This window comes from Onychostoma macrolepis, chromosome 15 (genome assembly GCF_012432095.1).
Source record: "Onychostoma macrolepis isolate SWU-2019 chromosome 15, ASM1243209v1, whole genome shotgun sequence".
Lineage (NCBI taxonomy): Eukaryota > Metazoa > Chordata > Actinopteri > Cypriniformes > Cyprinidae > Onychostoma > Onychostoma macrolepis.
Window position 1 is genome coordinate 22,389,760 of NC_081169.1, and position 21,424 is coordinate 22,411,183.

General features: G+C 35.5%; 1 protein-coding gene across 11 annotated transcripts in view; it reads right to left on the bottom strand.

Moving 5' to 3' along the window:
* The window catches only part of nbeab (neurobeachin b), a 294,439-nt gene that overhangs the window by 166,131 nt on the left and 106,884 nt on the right, over positions 1-21,424 (bottom strand). For 10 of the 11 annotated variants that reach the window (XM_058799707.1, XM_058799708.1, XM_058799697.1 and 7 more), the window contains exons 13-22: positions 21,107-21,275; positions 12,724-12,803; positions 10,829-10,891; positions 9,615-9,712; positions 8,967-9,059; positions 5,831-5,939; positions 4,759-4,840; positions 4,360-4,483; positions 2,464-2,656; positions 1,005-1,961 (exon numbers count right to left, since the gene is read on the bottom strand). In XM_058799707.1, coding sequence (XP_058655690.1) covers positions 1,005-1,961; positions 2,464-2,656; positions 4,360-4,483; positions 4,759-4,840; positions 5,831-5,939; positions 8,967-9,059; positions 9,615-9,712; positions 10,829-10,891; positions 12,724-12,803; positions 21,107-21,275 — 1,968 coding nt within the window. Of the gene's footprint in view, positions 1-1,004; positions 1,962-2,463; positions 2,657-4,359; positions 4,484-4,758; positions 4,841-5,830; positions 5,940-6,033; positions 6,159-8,966; positions 9,060-9,614; positions 9,713-10,828; positions 10,892-12,723; positions 12,804-21,106; positions 21,276-21,424 lie in introns of those variants that run through there. The other variant, XM_058799701.1, reaches the window with a different exon arrangement.

Sequence of the window (21,424 nt, forward strand, 5' to 3'; positions counted from 1 at the left end):
TTATCTTTTTTTTTCTATTCAATTTCATAATTGTTTTACTGTTTAAATCTTGAAGAAAAGCCTATAACAAAATGCCCCACTATTGGGTACATACACATTTAAAGGGGTGCTTTACTGATTTTTTTCTATGCTTGATTGTGTTTATGGGGTGCAGTCTAAAGTGTTAATGCTTCGTTTTTCTTTTTAAAAAATGCATTATTTTTCACATAATTTACCTTTATTCCTCACCGCTCTGTCCCTTCTCCTATAAACGCGCTGATCATTTCCTGCTTTTATGAAGCCCCTCCCTCAGAAATAACGCAATGGGCTCAGATTGGTTAGCAGGTCCAGTGTGTTGTGATTGGCTAAACCGCCTCTAGAGCACGTCTGAATGTTGCGCATCTCACCTCAGCGGCATGTGCTCCGGTTGTATTGTAAACAATGGCGTCATCTATATTGCTTATCAATTTGAGCCCGATTGAGACCCGGAGAATATTAGTGAAGAGGATCGCGCAGAACTTTTGCAAGCACGGCTCTTATTGGTATGTTTTTTGTTTGTTGTTGTCTCATACTTTTAGATATGCTGTTATTTGTAAATGCTACTGCTTCTGTTAGCTTTTAATATACGGTTATTAAAGCTTTAATACAATACAGCAACCGCACGTGGGTCCATGCATAACGCTTCTCATTGCTATGTGAAAATAAGTGTATAAATGGAACAGTTCATTGTTGGAGCTTAGCTGAAGATCTGAATCTGTTTTGCTGTGGAAAAACTTATAAATATATATGCTTTGATAAACAGAAGGTTTAAAGGAATATCATTTATTTTTTACAGGATTTATTATTATAGAAATCTTTTCTAACATTAAAAATACCTTTACTGTGTTCAATTTTATGCATCCTTGCTGAGTAGATGCATTCATTTCTTCCAAATATAAAAAAAATGAAAGTAAATAAATGAATAAATAAATAAATGTTCTGACTCCAGACTAGTACAGATTACCAACACCGATAGTATTAGTTACCTGTGTTGTAGCAGTAGTCTGAATCTTCTTCACCTCTTTATCTTTGCCATCATCTGATTTCTCTGTGTCTGATGTGGTGCTGGTAACATCTGCAGTGCTCTTCACCCCAGAAACCCCTGGCTCCAGATCTACAGTCACCGTCTCTATCTGCCCCGGGCATTTAGACAGGCTTTCCCCTTCAGAGACGCTAAAACCACTCATCTTAAAGCTGTCGTCCTCCAAAGCTGTTGGGTTAGCGTCCAACTCTTTCGAGCTCTTTGCCATGAGAGCCAAAAGCCCAAGGTCTGCACTAGAGCTGGTATGGACCTGAGGTTCCAGTCCTGAGAGAGGAAGAGGTTCAGATGGTCCCATTTCAGGAAGGAGGTTTTCTACCGAGCTGGTCGCCATCGTACCAAAGAGGAAGGTGTTGTTGCTGGGAATGGCATCTTTTTCGTCAGCCAGGGTGATGAGAGGACCTGAGCTTTTGTCTTCTATGGTGGCTTTGGGTACCAGAACGCTGTTTACACTGCTGTTTAGCTTCTCCACTGCAGCTGAGTAGACGTTATCCAGAAGAGAGTCCACTTCCACCAAGCCTCCATTTTCAGTGACAGGCAGGAGGTCCATGTCGTCCATCTTGACCTCTGTGGCCTCAACCTTCTCAGCTTTGATATCTACAAGCAGGTCATGAACTTCCACATGGACACCTGATGCTGGGTTCTCCTCATCCAAACATTTAGTTTCAGACAAGAGGTTCCGCCCAGAATCAGTCGTCTCTGGTTCATCTGCTTCACTCTCAGGAGTCTGAGTTTGGGAATCCGGGTCCAGCTCCAGAGTGCCTTTAATGGCCGAAGCCTGGGCAGAAAGCCCTGAAATGGTGCTGACAAGCCCCTTCTTCCCTTTCTTAATGTTCTCCTCTTCCTGTCGCTGGTATTCCTCATACATTTTAGCTAAATATTCTTTGTGAGCTTCATATGTCACCTGCCAAACAAAGAGTTGTGACAAGTTTAGACTTCTTAAATGCAAACTTCCTGAAAAGTTTAGAGTGGGGAAAAAAAAGAAAAAAAGAAAAAGTTACACAGGTCTGGTTATGATGACGCAAAAAAAATGTGATACTAGAAAAAAAATACATATTTATTTTAAAAATGTATGTACATTTTTAAATAGGTTTATGCATTTTGATCCTGTTTAATATTTTATCTATCTATCCATCCATCCATCCATAAATCTGCCTTGACTAATGTTGCTTATTTAAATGTAAAGATATTATCATTTCCCATTCATTTAATTTCTACTTCCTTACATTCACATTTGAATTGTATTCTAAATGAAATTCTCACTCTTTTGGAGCCCACTGTACTGTTCATCTGGATTATATCGCCCATCCCTTCTTTCTAGATACCCACATCAGTACTGGCCAATGGAAAAGCTCACAAGTTCTACTACCATACTGTTGTTTAGCTGATGAAAGCTGTTTATTTACTTTGGAATGGGCTATGGAGAGTGTGTCCACCCACACACGCCAGCCGCCCCACTCGTGCTTGATGGCGTGGTAGAGAAGAATCCGGAAGATGTTGTAAACCATCTCAGTGATCTTCTGCTCCTCTGAGCTCTTAGGGTTAATGTAGCCGAGAGAGAACATCCAATCCTGCCAAACGGAACACTGCAGCAGACACCTGTCACACAGAAAATGAGATGGATTAAGCTCGCGGCAGTCACTGGTGTTAAATCCTCCCTCTCCTCTACAAACATCTTTTTTAACATCCTCAAACGACACTCAAAGTTGGAACCTAATTCTCAAACCGACAAGTAACACAAAGCAATTTCAGCCCCAACCTCCATTAAACTTCAGATCTGCGAGGTAACACTAAGAATGACTGGCAGCTATTTGAATAACACCTGAAGCACTTTGTGTTATTCACTGTCATTTTTTTTTCTAAGTGCATTGTGGCATAATAAATGGATCTTTGACTGAGGCAGAATGAATTAAGCTTGTTCCTTTTGCTGAAACACTCCGGGTTGTAAGATTGTGGTAAGGATGATTTAATTTCGAACCCATCCCTACCGGCTAGCAAGTGGTAAAGCTACGGTATGTAAACCATCGTTACATGATTAGTTCACCCTGAAATTAAAATCGTCATATTTTACTCACCCAACTTTCCTTATTCAGTGGAACACAAAAGGAACATTTTTGAAGAATTGAATTGGTCGCTTTACAATGAAAATTAATGGGGACTGCAAGGCTTTCAAGGGACTTTACAAAAAGGACTCCAATAAAAGTGGTCCAAACTAATTCTGCATTATATTCAAAGTCTTTCAAAGTCGCACAATCAATCTGTGTGAGGAATAAATCAAAACTGAATTTGTTATCTACAGTAAAGCTTGACATCTGCACTACCAACTCTTCTTAAATCAAATATGACTGAACTAGTTCACAAAACTGTATTTTCTAGAAGCATCATAAGCAGATCATAATAACTGTTGGCACCAATGGTTTCTACAGTCTATTTAGGCTTAAAATGCTTTAGGTAATCGCAAGATTTGTTCAAGAATTGGACTAATTCAGATTCTTGACTCACTGACTAAATGATCTTTCACATAATTAACTCACTGAAAGGGAAGATTATGAGTGGAAAACAACTTAATTGAAGAATTTCCTGACACAAATCTATATTATGGCTTCAGAAAAGTCGTGTGAAACGCTTTTTATGGTGCTTCTGCTTCCTTTTTGAAGCTTGAAAACCTTGTTCCTTATTCACTGTAATTGCATGGAGAACAGTGTGCAGCACAGTCTTCATAATAATTTCTTGAGCATTTCACAGAAGAAAAAAGCCGCTTGGAACGACACAAGGATGAGTAAATATTGACAATTTTTATTTCAGATGAACTATTCCATTAATAGAGAAGATAAATGTCTGGTCTAGTTACAATCTACTGTTTACAGATGTTTCAGAAAAGCACTTTGGAAACATAATGACTTCATCTAGTCTAAAAAGCTTCTTCCTTTCAGTTCTGAGTGGCTCACTGTAGAACTTAATGATGGAGATGATGAAACGTAATAATAACAGCCAGTTGAGATTTCAGCACACACTGGGCGGCTGATTGACTGCCAGACTTGTGACGGCACAGAGGAGCACGTTGCATACAGCTTTGGAGAGAAGAAAAGGAAAACCAATAGCCATAGGACAGCAGCGAAATTGGTGTGGACTCGAATGTGTCACTGAAACATCTGCTGCGAGAGAAACACTGGATTATTAAACATCACGGGGGTGCCCATTAAACACAACAACAAGGGAGAACGTCACCCTTTTTCTGGTCCGTTCACCACGCGGTTAATTGCTGTCATGGGGGAAAGGGTGAGAAAGAAAGAGACCCTCACCGTCTGTTCTCACGGCTGTTACTGAAGAGTTTGATCATGTCAGACAGGAAGAGACGCCGCACCTCCATCAGGTCCGTGCTGGGCGTGGAGTTCTTCAAAAGTGTGGCCACCACCTTAAGAATCACTGAGAGCAACCAACAGAAGAACAAGCATTAATCACTCAGCAAATCAAAGCAGAGTTCTGTCTGATTGGCACAGGTGTGGACCAATGAGCATGCGGGCTCACTAACTGACACAAATTAAACGGGCATTCCTGGCTGGATTATAAATCTATTATAAGTCTATGTGCAGAAGAAAACGTTCAATCATTCGCTAGTAAACTTTTAACTTCCACAGATGACAGTAAGTGTATTAGCACCAGGATACAAAAAGAATAAATGAGCTGACAGAAAGAATTACTTGGGTTCTGGATCTTCACAGTAGAGTCGGGCTCAGCATGTGGCTTGTGGACGACCTGCGTGCAAACCTGCTCTGTCAAAATCTACACAGGAAACGGATCAGATGAGACTCATGAATGGATGGAAACAGGTATATACGGCATGAATCATCATGCAATTTAATTAATATGAAACATTGCAGGAATAGATAAAGCATCAATTATTAAAATGGCTTAAAATCTGCAAACTCTACTCAAATATTTTGTGTAATGGAAATGTAATGGAACTGAGTAAACAGTCAAAAGTTAGACATGTAAAAACGAACTAAACTGCAACTATTTTCTGCAATTCTCCAGCTGTGGTCCTTGGAGAGTCTTTAGCCACTCAAACTCTCCTTCTCACCGTGCATTAGGACGTGCATTAGGATATAGACACATTTCCAGGCAGATTTGTAACATTTTATGTTGATTAGAAATTCTTAATTATTGCCCTTATGGTGGAAATGGGAATTTTCACTGCTCTAGCTCTTTTCTTAAAGCCACTTCACTAATTTGTGAAGCTCAAATATCTTTTGCTGCACATCAGAAATATATTCTTTGGTTTTTCTCATTGTGATGGGTGATTAAGGGAATTTGGGCTTTGTTTTCCCTCCTATTTATATTTCTGTGAAACAGGAAGCCATGGCTGGATAATTTCATGTTCATAATCACCCTGGAGTGCTCAAAATTGTGAATATGAATGGGAATATACTTCAGAGATATTTTACTCATAAGAATTTCTAGGGGTGCCAATAATTGTGTCCCAACGTGTATTTGAGAAAACATTTATTTCATAATATTTCCCCCCATTTTAAATTCTTATTATCCAATGAAAGTTTAGAATTTTGTGAATTGTTTTAAATAAAAGATCAAAAGGATTAACAATGCAGATTCATTTTCACAGCCTTCTTTGATCATATTTACCAAGGGTGCCGATATTTTTGGCCATGACACTCTCTCTCTCTCTCTCTCTCTCTCTCTCTCTCTCTCTCTCTATATATATATATATATATATATATATATATCTCCAGAATAGAAATAACCATCTTATATTACCTCATATAGTGTGTTATACGTAGTTATCGACAGTGTGTTGGAGTGCAGCATGAGTCGTTCCCCAAGAAGAGTGAAGAGACTGTTTGTGTGCATTATTTCCACCTTCCTCCTATGACAAACCACAAACACACAGAAAACATACTGTAGTTAGAATGCAAACTTTCATACACCTCACAGCTAACGTCAAGCTAGCAGAAACAGACATTGAAGGCGACTGAGCTTGGCACCTTTTGCGGGGTGTCAGGTACCTTCAATTTTTTCCCCACAGAATAATGAAGCAGCCACCTCTACGGTCTCGTACTGGGAGAGCTGTGACTTTCACAATCACAAAATATCCAGCAGCACATCATGCTGAGGTACTGTCAGGATGCTAAGCCTCCTAAACGCAGTCCTGCCCAACAGCAGGTACAGACAAATGGGGACAGTACAGTAAAATGACAAGCAGAAAAGAGTATGTTTTAACGTGCCTGTGAGCATGCAGGATGGTAACCACTCAACGATGGATACACTAATGATGACAAAAAGCAAATGTGGATTTTATGTGCACTCTAGGCTAACAGCAGTACAAGTCTGCAAATGTCAGTGGGCTTGTAAAGCTCTAAAAACAGCTCAGATGGCCTTTATATTTTTCTAAGTGTTCATTTAAGGGAAACGGCCTCTTGCATGCACTTACACTCACACTAATGCACACATATATATGCTGTATATTCAGATATATAAGTTTAGAGTCTCGTGTTTTACATAATGTGAAGCTGTTTTTGCATTGATGCTAGACTAATTAATTTTTTATGAACAATGGTATCTTTTTGTTCGCATCCATCAAGTTTAAAATAATAAAAAGATTAAAATGAAAGAAAATGTATAATTAAAAATATGAATTACACATCGTGATTATTATATATATATATATATATATATATATATATATATATATATATATATATATATATATATATATATATATATATATATATATATATATATATATATATATATATATATATATATATATATTTTTTTTTTTTTAAAATATACTAGCGGTCAAAAGCTTCTTTTTCTCATAAGCAACTTCTTTAGCTTTGCCATCACGATAATAAACTACATTTTACAATATATTAAAATATAAATCACTTATTTTAAATTGTAGCAATATCTGAAATAGGGCTGCATGATATATCGTTTCAGCATCGATATCGCGATGTGCGCATCCGCAATAGTCACATCGCAGGATGTCCAATGTTTAGTATACTGATCGTTATTCCATGTGGACCAGGTACCTTGGTTCGAAACGAAGGTTATTCTTGGATTAATTGCAAAGTTTAACCATCATACAATGAAGGTTCGTCATTTGCATGTGTTTTAGGTCCTGTCGGTTTAAACATTAAATCGATTTTAAACCATTGGAGCGCGAGAAGGTGCGAAATAGAGCTCAATTATAAACACCATCTATTTTCTTTGCTCACACACAGACACCGTGTCCGCTGCGCCGCAACAGCTAAAGTCTGTCTACATTTGACGCGACAAAGTGACCTTTGCAAATCATTTAAACTGTGTGTCAATACACCATAAATAGAATGAGGCATCAGTGTAGACAGCATCACTGATCATAATGGGTTCTATTATAGTATTTTGTCGTGTCGTGTTCGCCCAGCATCCAGTGTAGACTGGAGAGCCACGCAGATGCACGTGAACACCGAATTCTGTTCAGTTCCGTATCTATTTGTGCCTGAAATGACACATACGCGCGAAATTATGTCAAAATGCATGTTTCTGCAATTATCCTTGGAAACATAGTTGCTTATGGCTTAGGTGAAGGTAAACAATAGAGAAAGAAAATGGACAGTAGCCTATATTGGTTCACAGCAGTTTAATGTTCCTGTTGTCATGAATGTTAATCAAACAACAAAACACAGAGAAAAATCACTTTTGTTACTTTAACAGATTTATTAGATTTAATTAATACAGTGAAGACTATACGGTGTTATTTTACATTTGATTATTCAATTTCTGTACCTGAATACTGTTTGACTTACCTGAAAAATATAACGCACTGTTTACTTCATTTGTGTCTTTGTTCTATTATATTTATCTATGCTTGAAACTTGTTTATTTTCGATGCTGATTTACTCACCAATAAAAAAATTCACCCAAATAATTTTTATTTATTTTTTTTAAATAGAGCTATTCAAGTCATCTGGTGTTTTTTTTTTTTTTTTTAAATATCGCAATATATAATCGCAGAAAAACAAAATATCGCAATGTGAGTTTTTTTTCCAATATTGTGCAGCCCTAAAATAGTTTTTTATGTATTATACATTTTAGTTTTGTATATTATTTTATATTAACCTGAATATTCTGTAATGTTGTATTGAGATCCAGAACAGAAATAACAACTTTATATTACTAATAATAATTATAATAAAAAAATAACAATAATTAATAATACACTAGCAGTCAATACTTTGGAATAATTAAGAATAAAGAAGCAGGAAAAACTGTTTTCAACATTGATAATAATAAGAGATGTTTCTTTAGCAGCAAATCAGCATATTAGAATGATTTCTGAAGGATCATGTGATACTGAAGACTGGAGTAATGGCTACAGAAAATACAGCTTTGCCATCACAGAAATAAATTACATTTTAAAATATAATCAAACAGTTATTTTAAATTGTAATAGTATTTCATAATATTGCTGATTTTATTGTATTTTTAAATCAGAAATGCAGCCTTAGTGAACATATGAGACTTCATCAAACTTTTGAACACTAGTGTAATTATTTATTAATAATTATTGATAATAATTAATTACTTAAAATTACATACATGTAGATATAAAACTGCAATATAAATGCACACTCACAAACAGCAACATACACAATCACACACTAGTTAAAAGAAGAGGCTTCTAGGTAGAGTATCTCACTATAGGTAACAAAAACCCTGGAGCCATAGAGAGAACACTTCAAATAGTCAGAAGAACTTTAAAATTTCATAAACACATTACTGACGAGGATTCTGTCCTTATGCAACCACAAATTTCACCTTGTCGGATACACTCGAGAAAAAGATAATGACTCTTGGAAGACTTCATTGTAAATATGTCTCTGGGAAAGAAAAAAATGGATGTACTCACTTGTGGCCCAAGTGTTTGAGGAAATATGCCAGAACTTTCAGAGCCTGAACTCGGATGCTTTCACTCTTGGAAGCCAGCAGTTTGTACACAACCCTGAAAAGAAATGAAATGAAATGAAATTATAACTAAAACAAGAAATATTCTGAATGAATTCACTAAATTTTAGTCAAAAACCAAGAAACAGTGGGAAAGTGCCAAACGCTTTCTTTTTCAATTCATAATGTGGCTGCTGCAAAAAAAAAAAATAAAAAAATATATATAAATTGAAACTGGCAGACAATAATAAGTAATACTCGAGAGGAAATGGCATTGTGTAAAGCACCATGAAGCTGTTCATTAAAGTCGTATCAGTTATTTTGAGCCAAACCCAAAACTTCAAAAAGCAAATAACTATCAAATTCATCTATATTTCATTAGCTTGACATGCAGGGTGTGAGCTTTATCCTGCTTGTCAGAAATAAATAAATAAATATGAAAATATCATTGCAATTCCTATGTCGAGTCTTGTGAATAATTCATGATTGTATCATGTAGGCAAACTCCATCATCGGAGACGATGAAATATAATGAAATTTGACTTTGTGTGTGTGTGTGTGTGTGTGTGTGTGTGTGTGTGGAGTAAGAGGCTGGTGTGAACTCGGATCTCACCGGATGCCGTTCCTCTTGTCAAATGCGGGAATCATGGAAGCTGGGTGCTCAGACATGAGGGCCACCAGCAGTTGAAGAACATCATGGAGGTTCTCATCCTGAACAGAGTAAAACACAACAGCATTTAATGCAACCCTGTGATAAATTTAATTCAACTCCAAAACCAAAGTTAAAAGTTTGTACAGGCATAACTATTCTTTAATGGGTCTATTTTTTTCCATTTTAGAATAAAAGTAAAGTATGAAAACTGGCATGTGGAAAAAACGTAGTGACTTATATTTGAGCTTCATTAAAGTCGCCACCCTGTGTCTAGATTTGAGTTCTGGTTACTCGTTTCATAAGTTGCATTCTGGGATGCTCAAACAGTACTGAATGAGTCTATCATTTTTTTAAAGTTAGACTCTTATGCTCACCAAGGCTGCATTTATTTGATGAAAAAAAAATACAGTAAAACAGTAATGCTGTGAAATATTATTAAAATTTGAAATGAGTATTTTCTGTTTTAATTTTTTTTTTTTTAATCATGTGATGGCAAAGCTACATTTTCAGCAGCCATTATTTCAGTCTTCAGTGTCACATGATCTTTCAGAAATCATGCTAATATGCTGATTTGCTGCTCAATAAATATTTCTTATTACTATCAATGTTGAAAACAGTTGTGCTGCTTAATATTTTTGGAAACCGTCATTTTTTTAGGATTCTTTGATGAATAGAGAGTAGAGAAGAAGATCATTTTTACAGTATGTGTCTGGTTGTTTTTATTTTATTTTAGTTCTGTAATAAATAAATAAATAAGATTGATTTTTAGAATCAAATTTTTTTTACTGGATCTGCACTTGAACCTTTAAATAATTCAGTTCTACTTAAACCTTTTTTTTTTTTTTACTTACTGTACATTTTTAACAGTGAACAGTGTTCTGTATAATCTATTTATACCAAAGAAAAAAAAACTGATAGGATTTTAGATGTAAGCCTGAAGCTTAATTTTCAGAAATGTGTGTAATGAATTACATTAATCCATATCAAAATTACTGAAGGTAGAATGCAAAAGGAAGTCATTGAGTTACTGATTTTACATTTCCACAGTCAAATTTTCCAAAGTGGCATAAAATTGGGCCCATTTAGAAACATAAAAGTAAACCAAATCTTCTAAAACAGATATGTCAGATTCAAAGGGTCTGCTGAGGGAAAACTGTAATACGATGAAGACTCACCTCATGCATGGTCAGCAGGTAGTTGAGAATACTCTGAAGCTCATCTTCTTTAACACCTCGGTCCTGACGAATAAAAAACAAACAAGAAAACGCTGAGCAATGCTACTTTTGCAATATGCTGTTGGTAAACACCCAACTGCACTTATAAGCTGCTACTGCCATCAGCATGCTGACAGACTATGAAATATAAATAGAAAGAAGAAGAAAACACACACAATAACAACGAGTTCAAATTCATTGAGGCTGTTTGTGTTTGCTGAAATTACTGTTCACAGCAAATTTGGGTCCTGACTTTTACAAGCTGTCTCTTATTATTAGGAAAGCAGCGTGAACTGTCTGGTTGTAGCGGTGCTGATGAATGCACACGTTTCCTATTACTGCAAGAGCACAGGCAGCTTGAGAGCTAATTGTTGTTTGCTCATGCTTTGGCTACCTGACAGATTTCTTGATATGGTAGCACTGGTCTGAACAAGTGTACACTTTTTCCTACGGTCCTGTTAGAAAATGGTAAACAGCTGGGGCTGGTGAATGAGAAAGAAAACCTGCCAAAGCAACAGCCCTAGAGCTGCTGTTCTCTGTACTTTGATAAATCAACATGTGTGTATTCATGACAAGCACACAATTAAAAATTAAATTCACTGTAGGCATCATTCTGATAGGTTAAAAGTTATACGAATGTATAAGTTTAAGGAAAAGTTTCTCTCTCAGGTCCTGTAACAGTCCCCGTTTCATTTTTAATAACATTTTTGCCTTTACGCATTCATATAACAATGCTTGTAGTATGACCAATATAATTTTTTTTTTAATTATGCATTTTATATGTATATGTATGTGTGTGTGTTTGTTTTTATATATTAAATAGCACGTAACCTTCTCAAATGTATTATAACTACCTTACAACAACAAAAATTCAAACAAGAATTAATGATTATTAATTATAATTAAAACTAGATAAAAAGTTTGTCGAGACAAACTTTAAACTGGCTTGAGAAAGCCTGACCAGAAAGTTTGAAAAAGTCTTAAAAGTTTTGAAAGTCTGACGGTTTGCAGTCTGAAACAGTTTGAAGTTTGAAAGTAGTTTTAAAGGTCATTTTTAAAGCTTAAAGCTTGAATGTTTTGAAGGCAATACAGTCTGCCAGATAAAATTTATTAGAAATATTAAATAGAATGGATGCTTAAATGAGTTCATATGGCTAAGAACTATTACTAAGGTATTCTGGATGGTTGCTAGGGTCTTGCTATGTGGTTGCTAGGGTACTCAGGGTGGTTGCTAGGGTACCAGGGTGCTTGTTAAGGTGTTGATATGCAGTTGCTAGGGTACCCAGGGTTGTTGTTATGATGTTGCTATGCGGATGTTAGGGTACTCAGGGTGGTTGCTAAGGTATTCTGGTTGGTTGCTAGGATGTTGATATGCGGTTGCTATGGTACTTGGGGTGACTGCTAGGTTGTTCCTAAGCAGTTGTTAGAGTACTCGGGGTGGTTGCTAAGGTATTCTGGGGGGTTGCTAGGGTGTTGATATGCGGTTGCTAGGGTATCCGGGGTGGTTTCTAGGGTGTTGCTATGTCGTTGCTGGGGTACCTATGCTCTCTCAAGCCAACTTAATAATTAGTTAAATTATTAAAATAAATTGCATTTCATTGTTTTAAAAGTTTTATGTTGAGCAGGACATGTGAACTTCCTAAATGTATTAAAAAAAATTCACAAACAAAAATTACTAATTATTATTGTATTATTGACATGCCAACTTCCGAATTGTATTTTATCTGCCTTAATAAAAAAAAAATAATAATAAAAAAAAGTCAACAAGAACTGTATTCTTTGTATCATACAACAAGAGTTAATATGCTAAATATTATCCAATTACACAATATCTGCATATATTTAATGCTGCTCACCTTCAGTATGAGCTGTTTGAGGAATAGCAGCATGAAGGCTCTGAGGGAGGTGATCTCTTTCTGCGAGGGCCGAGGACCGTCTGCTAACACAAAGTCACAGAGGAACTGTTACAACAAACTGCACTACATCTCAAAAATGTCATGTTTAATGTTTCACAGATATTGGCATTAAATTCATAGCAACAGTGTCAAAGAGTGTCAGTGGAGAGCCGCGACACGGACAGCAGCTTCTGGCAGCCGAGAAGAGCTTTACAGAGGTCAGAGTTCTCAGAAGAAAAGCCAAGCCCTTATTAACTCCAGACGGGAAGACAGCTAGAGTTCAGCAGGCCACAGTTCATTTCACCAACATCTGCGATGGTCTCTCATCCTCCTAGAGTTCCTTTTGAACACAGTGTGCATGTGTGACAGCTTTTCATTGGCTGTTTTACCAGGAATGGCCTCAGCATTGATATAAAATGAAACACAAATTGATTAGCTGTCATATTCACACCTTCATCTCGGGAGGTCTGATCACCACCAATCATACGTTACTACACTGTCTGAAATGATCAACTCTGCTTCATTTAAGATGTCTCTTTCCCTATTCATTTGACAGAAGTGACCAGCAATTTTTAGAGAAATTACATGTCTCTAAAGGTTGTGAAGCATAATTTTAAGCAACTGGAGCCGTTTTTCCATTTACCTCAAAATAAAGATCAACATGTCCAGATTTTGCTTCACTATATTTTTCTGAATAAATGGAAGCAGTCCAGTTACTAATTATAAAATTCTGCTAAATATTTATTGAATATTAACGCAAATATTAAACAGTTCAAACAGTCATTCAATAAACACATTAAACGCAAATTTCTTTTGTTTTCATCCTGTTTTTTTTCTTTTGACAAACGTGTTTAAAATCGAAATATTCCATCAAAATCATTTTATAGTGTTTTATTTATTTATTTTTACAATTTTAGTTGTAAAACTACTACTACTACTACTACTACTACTACTCACAAAATACTCAAATAAAATAAAATAATATAAAAAATTTTTTAGCTTTTTTAAATTTTATTTTAGAGACTGTTTACAATACTGCTGCATGTTCGCAATGTGACTGATACATCTAGAATGTAATTCTGTGTATTAGCTTCATTGTCTGTGCAAATGTAATATATGTCTGTGTTGTGGATGTAGCTGATTAATCTCATTTGCATAATATGCATTTGAGTGAGCTCGCTAGTAAAGTGTTAATTAGCTCAGTTTACCAGTGTTCAGCGTTCAGCTCAAGCAGGTTTTAGTTATTGTCGAAATACATCTTTCTGACTTGTCTTTAATTCCGATGACGAAAAAATTCAATAAACATTTTCAAAAATCATTTCATTCACGAGATTAGCATTGCGTTTATTAAATAGCTTATCTAGTTTAGTTTAAGAGTCTGCAGTGGATTGTCCATTGCCTTCATCATTCATTCAGTGTGATCGTTTTTAAAGCAAGCACTTTTTAAAGTGAGATCATCGGATGTTACATACCCGGGTCAATATGTTGAGTGATTACAGTATGCATTTTTCTCTAAATAATTCATCATTTGTCCAAACAAATCTAAACAAAATAGATTATTCCTTAGCCCACATTAATCTGAACAGCCATTGCAGTATTAAAACTAATATTAAACACGTCATTTCATTAGTAAACACCAAAATCTGCAGTCTAAGAGAATTTGGAACAACTGGCCGTAAACTGGTGCCAAGTTTATCTCCAAACTGAACAAAACAAAGGGGGAAAAAAAATTATTTTTAATTAATTTGCCTGTCTACTGGATCTCATTAGAAGATCAAAGTCATGATTAAAACAAAACTAAACAGATCAATAGAATGACTGATACCTCTTTTACTTAATAACACTTCTTCCTGTACCATGTAATTGATTGTGAATATGAACATGCACTGCAAATGCTGTCTCTTATTTGCAAAGAGTAATGAATCTGGCATGGTGCCAAACAGATAATCAATGCATATGTACTCTCACATCCCCCCTACGCAGTGCACTATCCTTAAGATTGGCCCAAACAGCAGTATATGTGAAAGCTTCATATCAAAATGGATCTGCAGGACGTATACAGAAGTGAAATTAAAAACGATCCCTTCAGAGGGTGTAAATATTAATACAGGCCACAGTAAATATGCTGTAATTGGGTTTGGAGTCATACTATGACTTATCTTCTAAAGCCAGGAAAATGGGAAAACGAAGTCAAAAGGAGGAGAATTTATTCAGCCCCTGGAGTTTTACACAAAGCTTTCTTGCAGCAGAACTGGACTTGGATTTTGACCAGCTAAACATTAACAAAGGTGATTAACCATGTTCACGCCAAAAAAATGTTTACACTTCCCAGGATTACCACAGAGGGCGCTATAATGAGTCGTAGTAGTTGACCCAAAAATGAAAATTTGCTGAAAATTTTCTCACCCTCAGGCCATGCATGATGTAGAGTAGTTCACAGGAACAGATTGAAGAAATTCAGCATTACACCGTATCCTAACTACACGCGATGCGACAAGATTCCAGCAACAAGCAATTTGGGTGTCCACACGTGACGCGACAGAATATCACAGCCAATCAGAAGCGTGTGTGGGTGGGCTCTCTCTGGAAGCGCACTGCTCTTGCAACGAAATAGATATGTTTATAATCTAATTCATAAATATTAAACCTTTTTATCATCATTAAATGTACATACTGACTGATAACATCTTTGTCATGGAATACACTTGTTGGTTCGTAGTGAGTCACGGTTTTAACGTACATATTTGTTTTAATTTATTTTCAAGATCTGAGGTAAACTATCTATTGTTGCTTTCAGTATGGCTATAAGGTCACGCAATATGATATTTAAACTTATATTGGACACGTTTAACTTTGAATAAAGTACTTAATCACCTGAGATTATCTACTGTCATATAGTTTGTATGTTGTTGTTCCAGCCGCGACATCGCGGAAATAGAAAACGTTTCTAAATTAGAAATTTCACGAGTCGCCATCGCAGCTTGTTAGGACAAAAACTCTGATTAACATGGAAAAGATACCTTTTATCGCGTGTTGCAGCGTTTTATCGCGTGTCGCGTAACTTGTAGTTAGGACACGGTGTTATAACACTTGGTCACCAATGGATCCACTGTAGTGAATGGGTGCCGTCAGAATGAGAGTCCAAACGACTGATAAAAACATCACAATAATCCACAAGTAATCCACATGACTCCAGTCCATCAGTTAATGTCTTGTGAAGTAAACAGCTGCGTGTTTATAAAAAAAAAAAAAAAAAAAAACAACATATCCATTATTAAGGTGTTTTAACTTTAATCTGTCGCTTTGGACCAAAATACCATAATCTATAATAAGGAATCCATAACGCTTCCTTCAGTGAAAAAGTCCATCCCCTGTTGTCCTCTCACATCAAATCCAATGACATATTTGTTTAGAGTTGCGTCAGACTGTTTGCTTGTAAACGGTGCTTATTCTGTGCATATACCTCTCCTAATTCAGACGAGACAACTTTTTCACTGAAGAAAGCAATATTATGGATAGTAGACTTGTATTTTAGTCTCGCTTCACAAGATGTTAATTGATGGACTGGGGTGGATTAATTATGGATAATTGTGATGTTTTTATTAGCTGTTTGGACTCTCCTTCTGACGGCACCCATTCACTGCAGAGGATCCATTGGTGTGAGCAAGTGTATGCTCAATTTTTCCAAATGAAGAAACAAACTCATCTACATCTTGGATGGCCATAACGTCACCTGTTTTTAACTTCCTCTACAGTCTATTTTCTCTTTCAGGTCAATTGTAGTCACAAGAAAGCAACAGTTTGAACTGAATCTCACAGAGCTAGTTAGTGAAAGTCAGTCAATCTGTCAACATGTTTACCCAAACAACAACACATTCAATTTAATGGCACAGATATCTACAGACAGCTCTATCACTGTCTTGAGTACTGAGGTTTGTTATATGCAAGAACTAAAGTTAAGTATGCACAAAAGGACTGTTCGCTTGTTTGCTTGATGCTTCTTGAGGGAGCCTTTCTACATTCCTCAAGACACTGCTGTGGAAAGACTGTCTCTGCTATTGAAGACAATAGGCAGGAGTGATGCATGACTTTAATTTGTGAGGTCTTGCTTGCTTTTACAGAGATAGAGAGAGTGTGTGAGAGAAAGGTTTGTGGTTAGCTGATGTTACTCCAATGTAAAACAGAAGTCTTTGTTGCAGTAATTGAACACTTCATTATGTTATACTGCTTTCTCTATAACCCATTCCTTTGTGGGGAAAGACAAAAAAAAAGACTGTGGCGTTTGACAAATGAAGAATAAATCAATGTGGACCGCCACAGAGAATTACCTACTTGGCAACCAGAGACAAATACTTTTACATAGTTTAGGAGAGCTGCTCTCAGACCTCTTCACCTGGTGTGATTGCCAAACGTGTCTGAGTGTTTCTATGTGCGTCGCAGGGGTTTGGAGGTTCATGACAGTGTATTAATCTCAGTGCCAGCTGTTTTTAAAGATAAGATAGTCCTTCATCTTCTGCACTTGTGTATGTGTGTGTACAATCTTTAGATATCCATGTTGTTTTATTATATTTTGAAATTTATGTTGTTTTATGCTATATGATTTTATGATTTATATATATAAATAATATGTAATAATATAAATAATGATTTATATATATATATAATAAAATCTGTGTTCTTTATATATATATATATATATATATATATATATATAAAGAACACAGATTTTATTAGATTTAATGTATTTTATAAATAATTTATGATTTATATATATATATATACTGTATATACACACATATATATATATATATATATACAGTATATATATATATATATATATGTGTGTTGTGTGTGTGTGTGTGCGTGTACTACCATTCAAAAGCTCAAAAGTAACATTCCAGAAAGAAAAAAAAAAATATTATTTAGGAAGGATGCAATATATTGACAGAAAAAAACAAACAAACAAACCAAAAACAAACATTCACATCGTAAACTATATTTGTTTCAAATAAATAGTGTTCTTTTCATTTTCACTTTCTATTGATTGTACAATCTAAATCGAAAATAAAATTAAAAAATGAAGTAGCACAACTGTCTTCAATAATAATACAATAATAATAATGTTTTCAATAATAATACAATAATAAGAATTATTTCTTTAGCAGCATATTAGAATGATTTCTGAAGGATCATGTGACAATGAACACTGGAGTAATGATGCTGAAAATTCAGCTTTGCATTACAGGAATAAATTACATTTTAAAATATATTCAAATAGAAAACAAACAACATTAGTGTTTTACTGTATTTTTGTTCAAATAAATGCATCCTTGCAGAGCATAAGAGACTTCTTTCAAAAGATATTTACTGCCATAGATGGTTCATTTGGTATTAACTTGTATTATGAAGAAAATTATGTTTCTGGCACATGAACTTATTTACATCTTAACCTCCACAAGAAACTCTCTGTCTGAAAGAATGATTTACTACTTAGCTTCTACAACCACAGACAGCATGAGACCATTTTAATTGCTGTAAGGGTCTTTCCAGTGCCTGGCAGCCTCAAAAACAGCATTACCACTGACCATTAGGAATAAAAAAGTGAGACTGGGCTCTCATTTCGAAACAAAACTCAGTACAGTTGGCATGACCCATGCTAGTCACCCGCCATCTCCACTCCACTCCTCCCCCGCACCAGCCAACCACAACGATCTGAATCTGTTTGTGTGTAGAATCGAAACAAGGCCGTTGGGTCAACAACACAAAAAAGCTTCAGCAAAATCAGTAATGCAATCCACTACTAAGCCAAATTACAGGCTTAACCGTTTAACCAAAAATGATCTCTAATTTTATCGGTGGAAGGCTTTCTGCTTATTTTATTGATAGCAAAAGAGAAGATTGTGGAGAAGCAAATTATGACAATCTGGGAAGATTTGATATTACTGTGCCTCAGATAATTAATTTACTCTTTCTTCAGGCTCACATAAAACACACCAGAATCATTTCAGATTGTGATAAAGACAAATTGGATATCTAATGAACATAGCACAACCAGACTTATTGAAGATTATTAAGAATAAAGAAGATGAAAGACTATCTTATCTTGAAAAGCAGCAGGCAAAGAGAACAATAGATCATGGATCAACGTGAGCTCAACGTGTCCAAAGGACATGTGGTCGATTAGTTTCAGCGTTTAGCTATGCAGCTGTTTCTCCAGCGTGTCTTCAGTGTATCGTCAACAAATACACTACCAATCAACTGTTTGAGGTCAGAAAGATTATTATACTGTTTAAAATTAATACTGATATTAAACTGATCAAAAGACTGAAAAGACATTTATCATTTTTAGAGAATTAGTCCCTAAACTAAAGTATTACCAAATGTGTTTGTCAAAAATTTAGGAAATATGATGACGATATTGACTACATTTAAAGGATATTTTTGTGAAAAGACAACACTTATGACTAAAACAAAAGCTCTGCAAAAATAAGGACTGACTGTTTAAAAGCAGCCATTTATTCTTGGTGCTAACTGCTAATCTATAGCTCTTGATTCTTCATTTAATGCAAATTCAGCTAAGGTTATGCTTGGCTCATATTCTGTACAGAATCCAGATCACACAACCTTGCAGGAGCAGAATAAAAGGAATAATTGAGCACAATTAGATTTCCCAGTCCCACAGTGAATGTGCAAGCATGCTGCATCTCTGAAATCCTTTTAATCTGTCTGTCTTCTGCTTATTAAAGTCACCGAATGCCATTGTGCTAACATCAATTCCTGTATATACAGTCAATTTATGCAAAACGTTCTCACGAGGCAATTTTTGCCTCTCTGTGTTTTAACAAACAACGAAATTGTTCTAAAATAGTCGAGAGCATAATACATAAACTCCTGACCTCAAAACGAGTGATTTATTCAGAGAATATTTGTGAATTATTCAGAGGACATGAAAGTCTAAAAGATTCTAGCTGTGGGTGCTTTCAACTTCAGCAGGAAATCTTTACAGAGAGGACAGTGGAAGCTCTGGCATGAGGAAAAGAGAGACAAAACAGAACAGAGGAGAGGAAAAAGAGAGTGTGCACCTGAAAGCGTGTTATAAGACAGGAAAGAATAGAATAAAAGAGTGAGAGGTACAGTTAAAAGCCATGATCTATGAAAAAAGGGCTGTAAGAGACTAAAAGAAAAGCATATTTTCATCCATGAAAGGCTAGTTGTGAACTGGCCAGGGTGAGTCTTGTGAAATTCAGCCCACACTGCTAGTTCTACTGTCTATCACAATGTAGAGCTTTTATGGGTTATTACTCCTCTGTGCTCTTTTCTACCTCTGTACAGGAGGGTTTAAAACATGGATGAAAGGGTGGGAAAGAGAAATTGTGCCGAATTTCAGGGAAAAGCACCAGCATGAAGCTAGGTTTATTCAAAAGTGATAACTGCGGATATGACGAGGAGACAGAGTCCATGAGAAGCTCCTGTGAGTGCATGAGGAGTTCATGCAGACGCTTTTAGACAAAGTGGAAGATTGACCGAGGTGAAATGCAAGTGATGTGGTAAAACAGAGAGCGTTTTAGGTAATGCAACAGAGCTGAGCTATATTAAAAAGATGTTTGTTTTTTTTAATTCCTAAAAAGATTTCAAAAATCGAGCAAAATCTAATAGTTTAACACCTTGATTCATAATTCAGTTATTTTCAAGCAAAAAAATAGTATAATAATATTAAATAAACAAGACATAAAATATACAAAATAAATAAATAATGAATTAATATTATTAATAATATTAGTATCATTATTAAAAAATAAATAATAATAATAATAATATTGAATGGGTAACACGAATGCCAGTAATAGTAAGTACATGGGAGTAAAACTGTATGTTTGACTTTTTTTTTTTTTGGTCACATGTTAAATTTGCAATTTTTTAAAGAAAAATGACACAAAAATGAATGGTTAAAATGAACCTGAATTATTACAATTAAAATTAAAGTAATTAAAATGACACAATTTTCCACAGTAACTGGTCGTGCAATATGTGAGACACCGCAAAACATGTTTTCAGTCAATAAAAATTTTACAATAGTTAATATAAAATAATGCAGCATCTTATATATTTAATGATCATATCTAATAGTTCTCACTCCAAATTTGTGCCTTTACTTCTTCAGAAAAAGTAAAGTAATAGTGGACAGTGGCAGCTATGAAATATAAAAATATATATTTTTTCATATTTCATATTTTTCATAATGGTTAATTTTAACATCCATTTACATATAATTTATATAGATTCATTTAGATTTATTTGCATGCAAGTTGTGAGTGTGCATGTGTGTGTGTGTGTGTGTACAAACCCAGGCCTTTGGGTGTGATGCCGCTGGTGTGGTCAGGATTCACAGCCCAGTAATAATACTTCAGTATGTGCATGATCTGCAGCACAGTCCCCACTCGACGGATGGTGTTGTAGATGGTTGCCGTGCCAATAAACTCTGCTGAAAGGTACGTGTACAGAGAGAGCTGTACCTGAACAACAGAAACACACACAAACATATACATACACAGTTACAAAAGGTTACAGCTGCCTCAGGTAAGACTACAAAACACTGATGATTACTTTGCATTGTCTGTCTGTTGTTTCTAAACTGCATCCCAAGATCCCTCATTAAATTGCT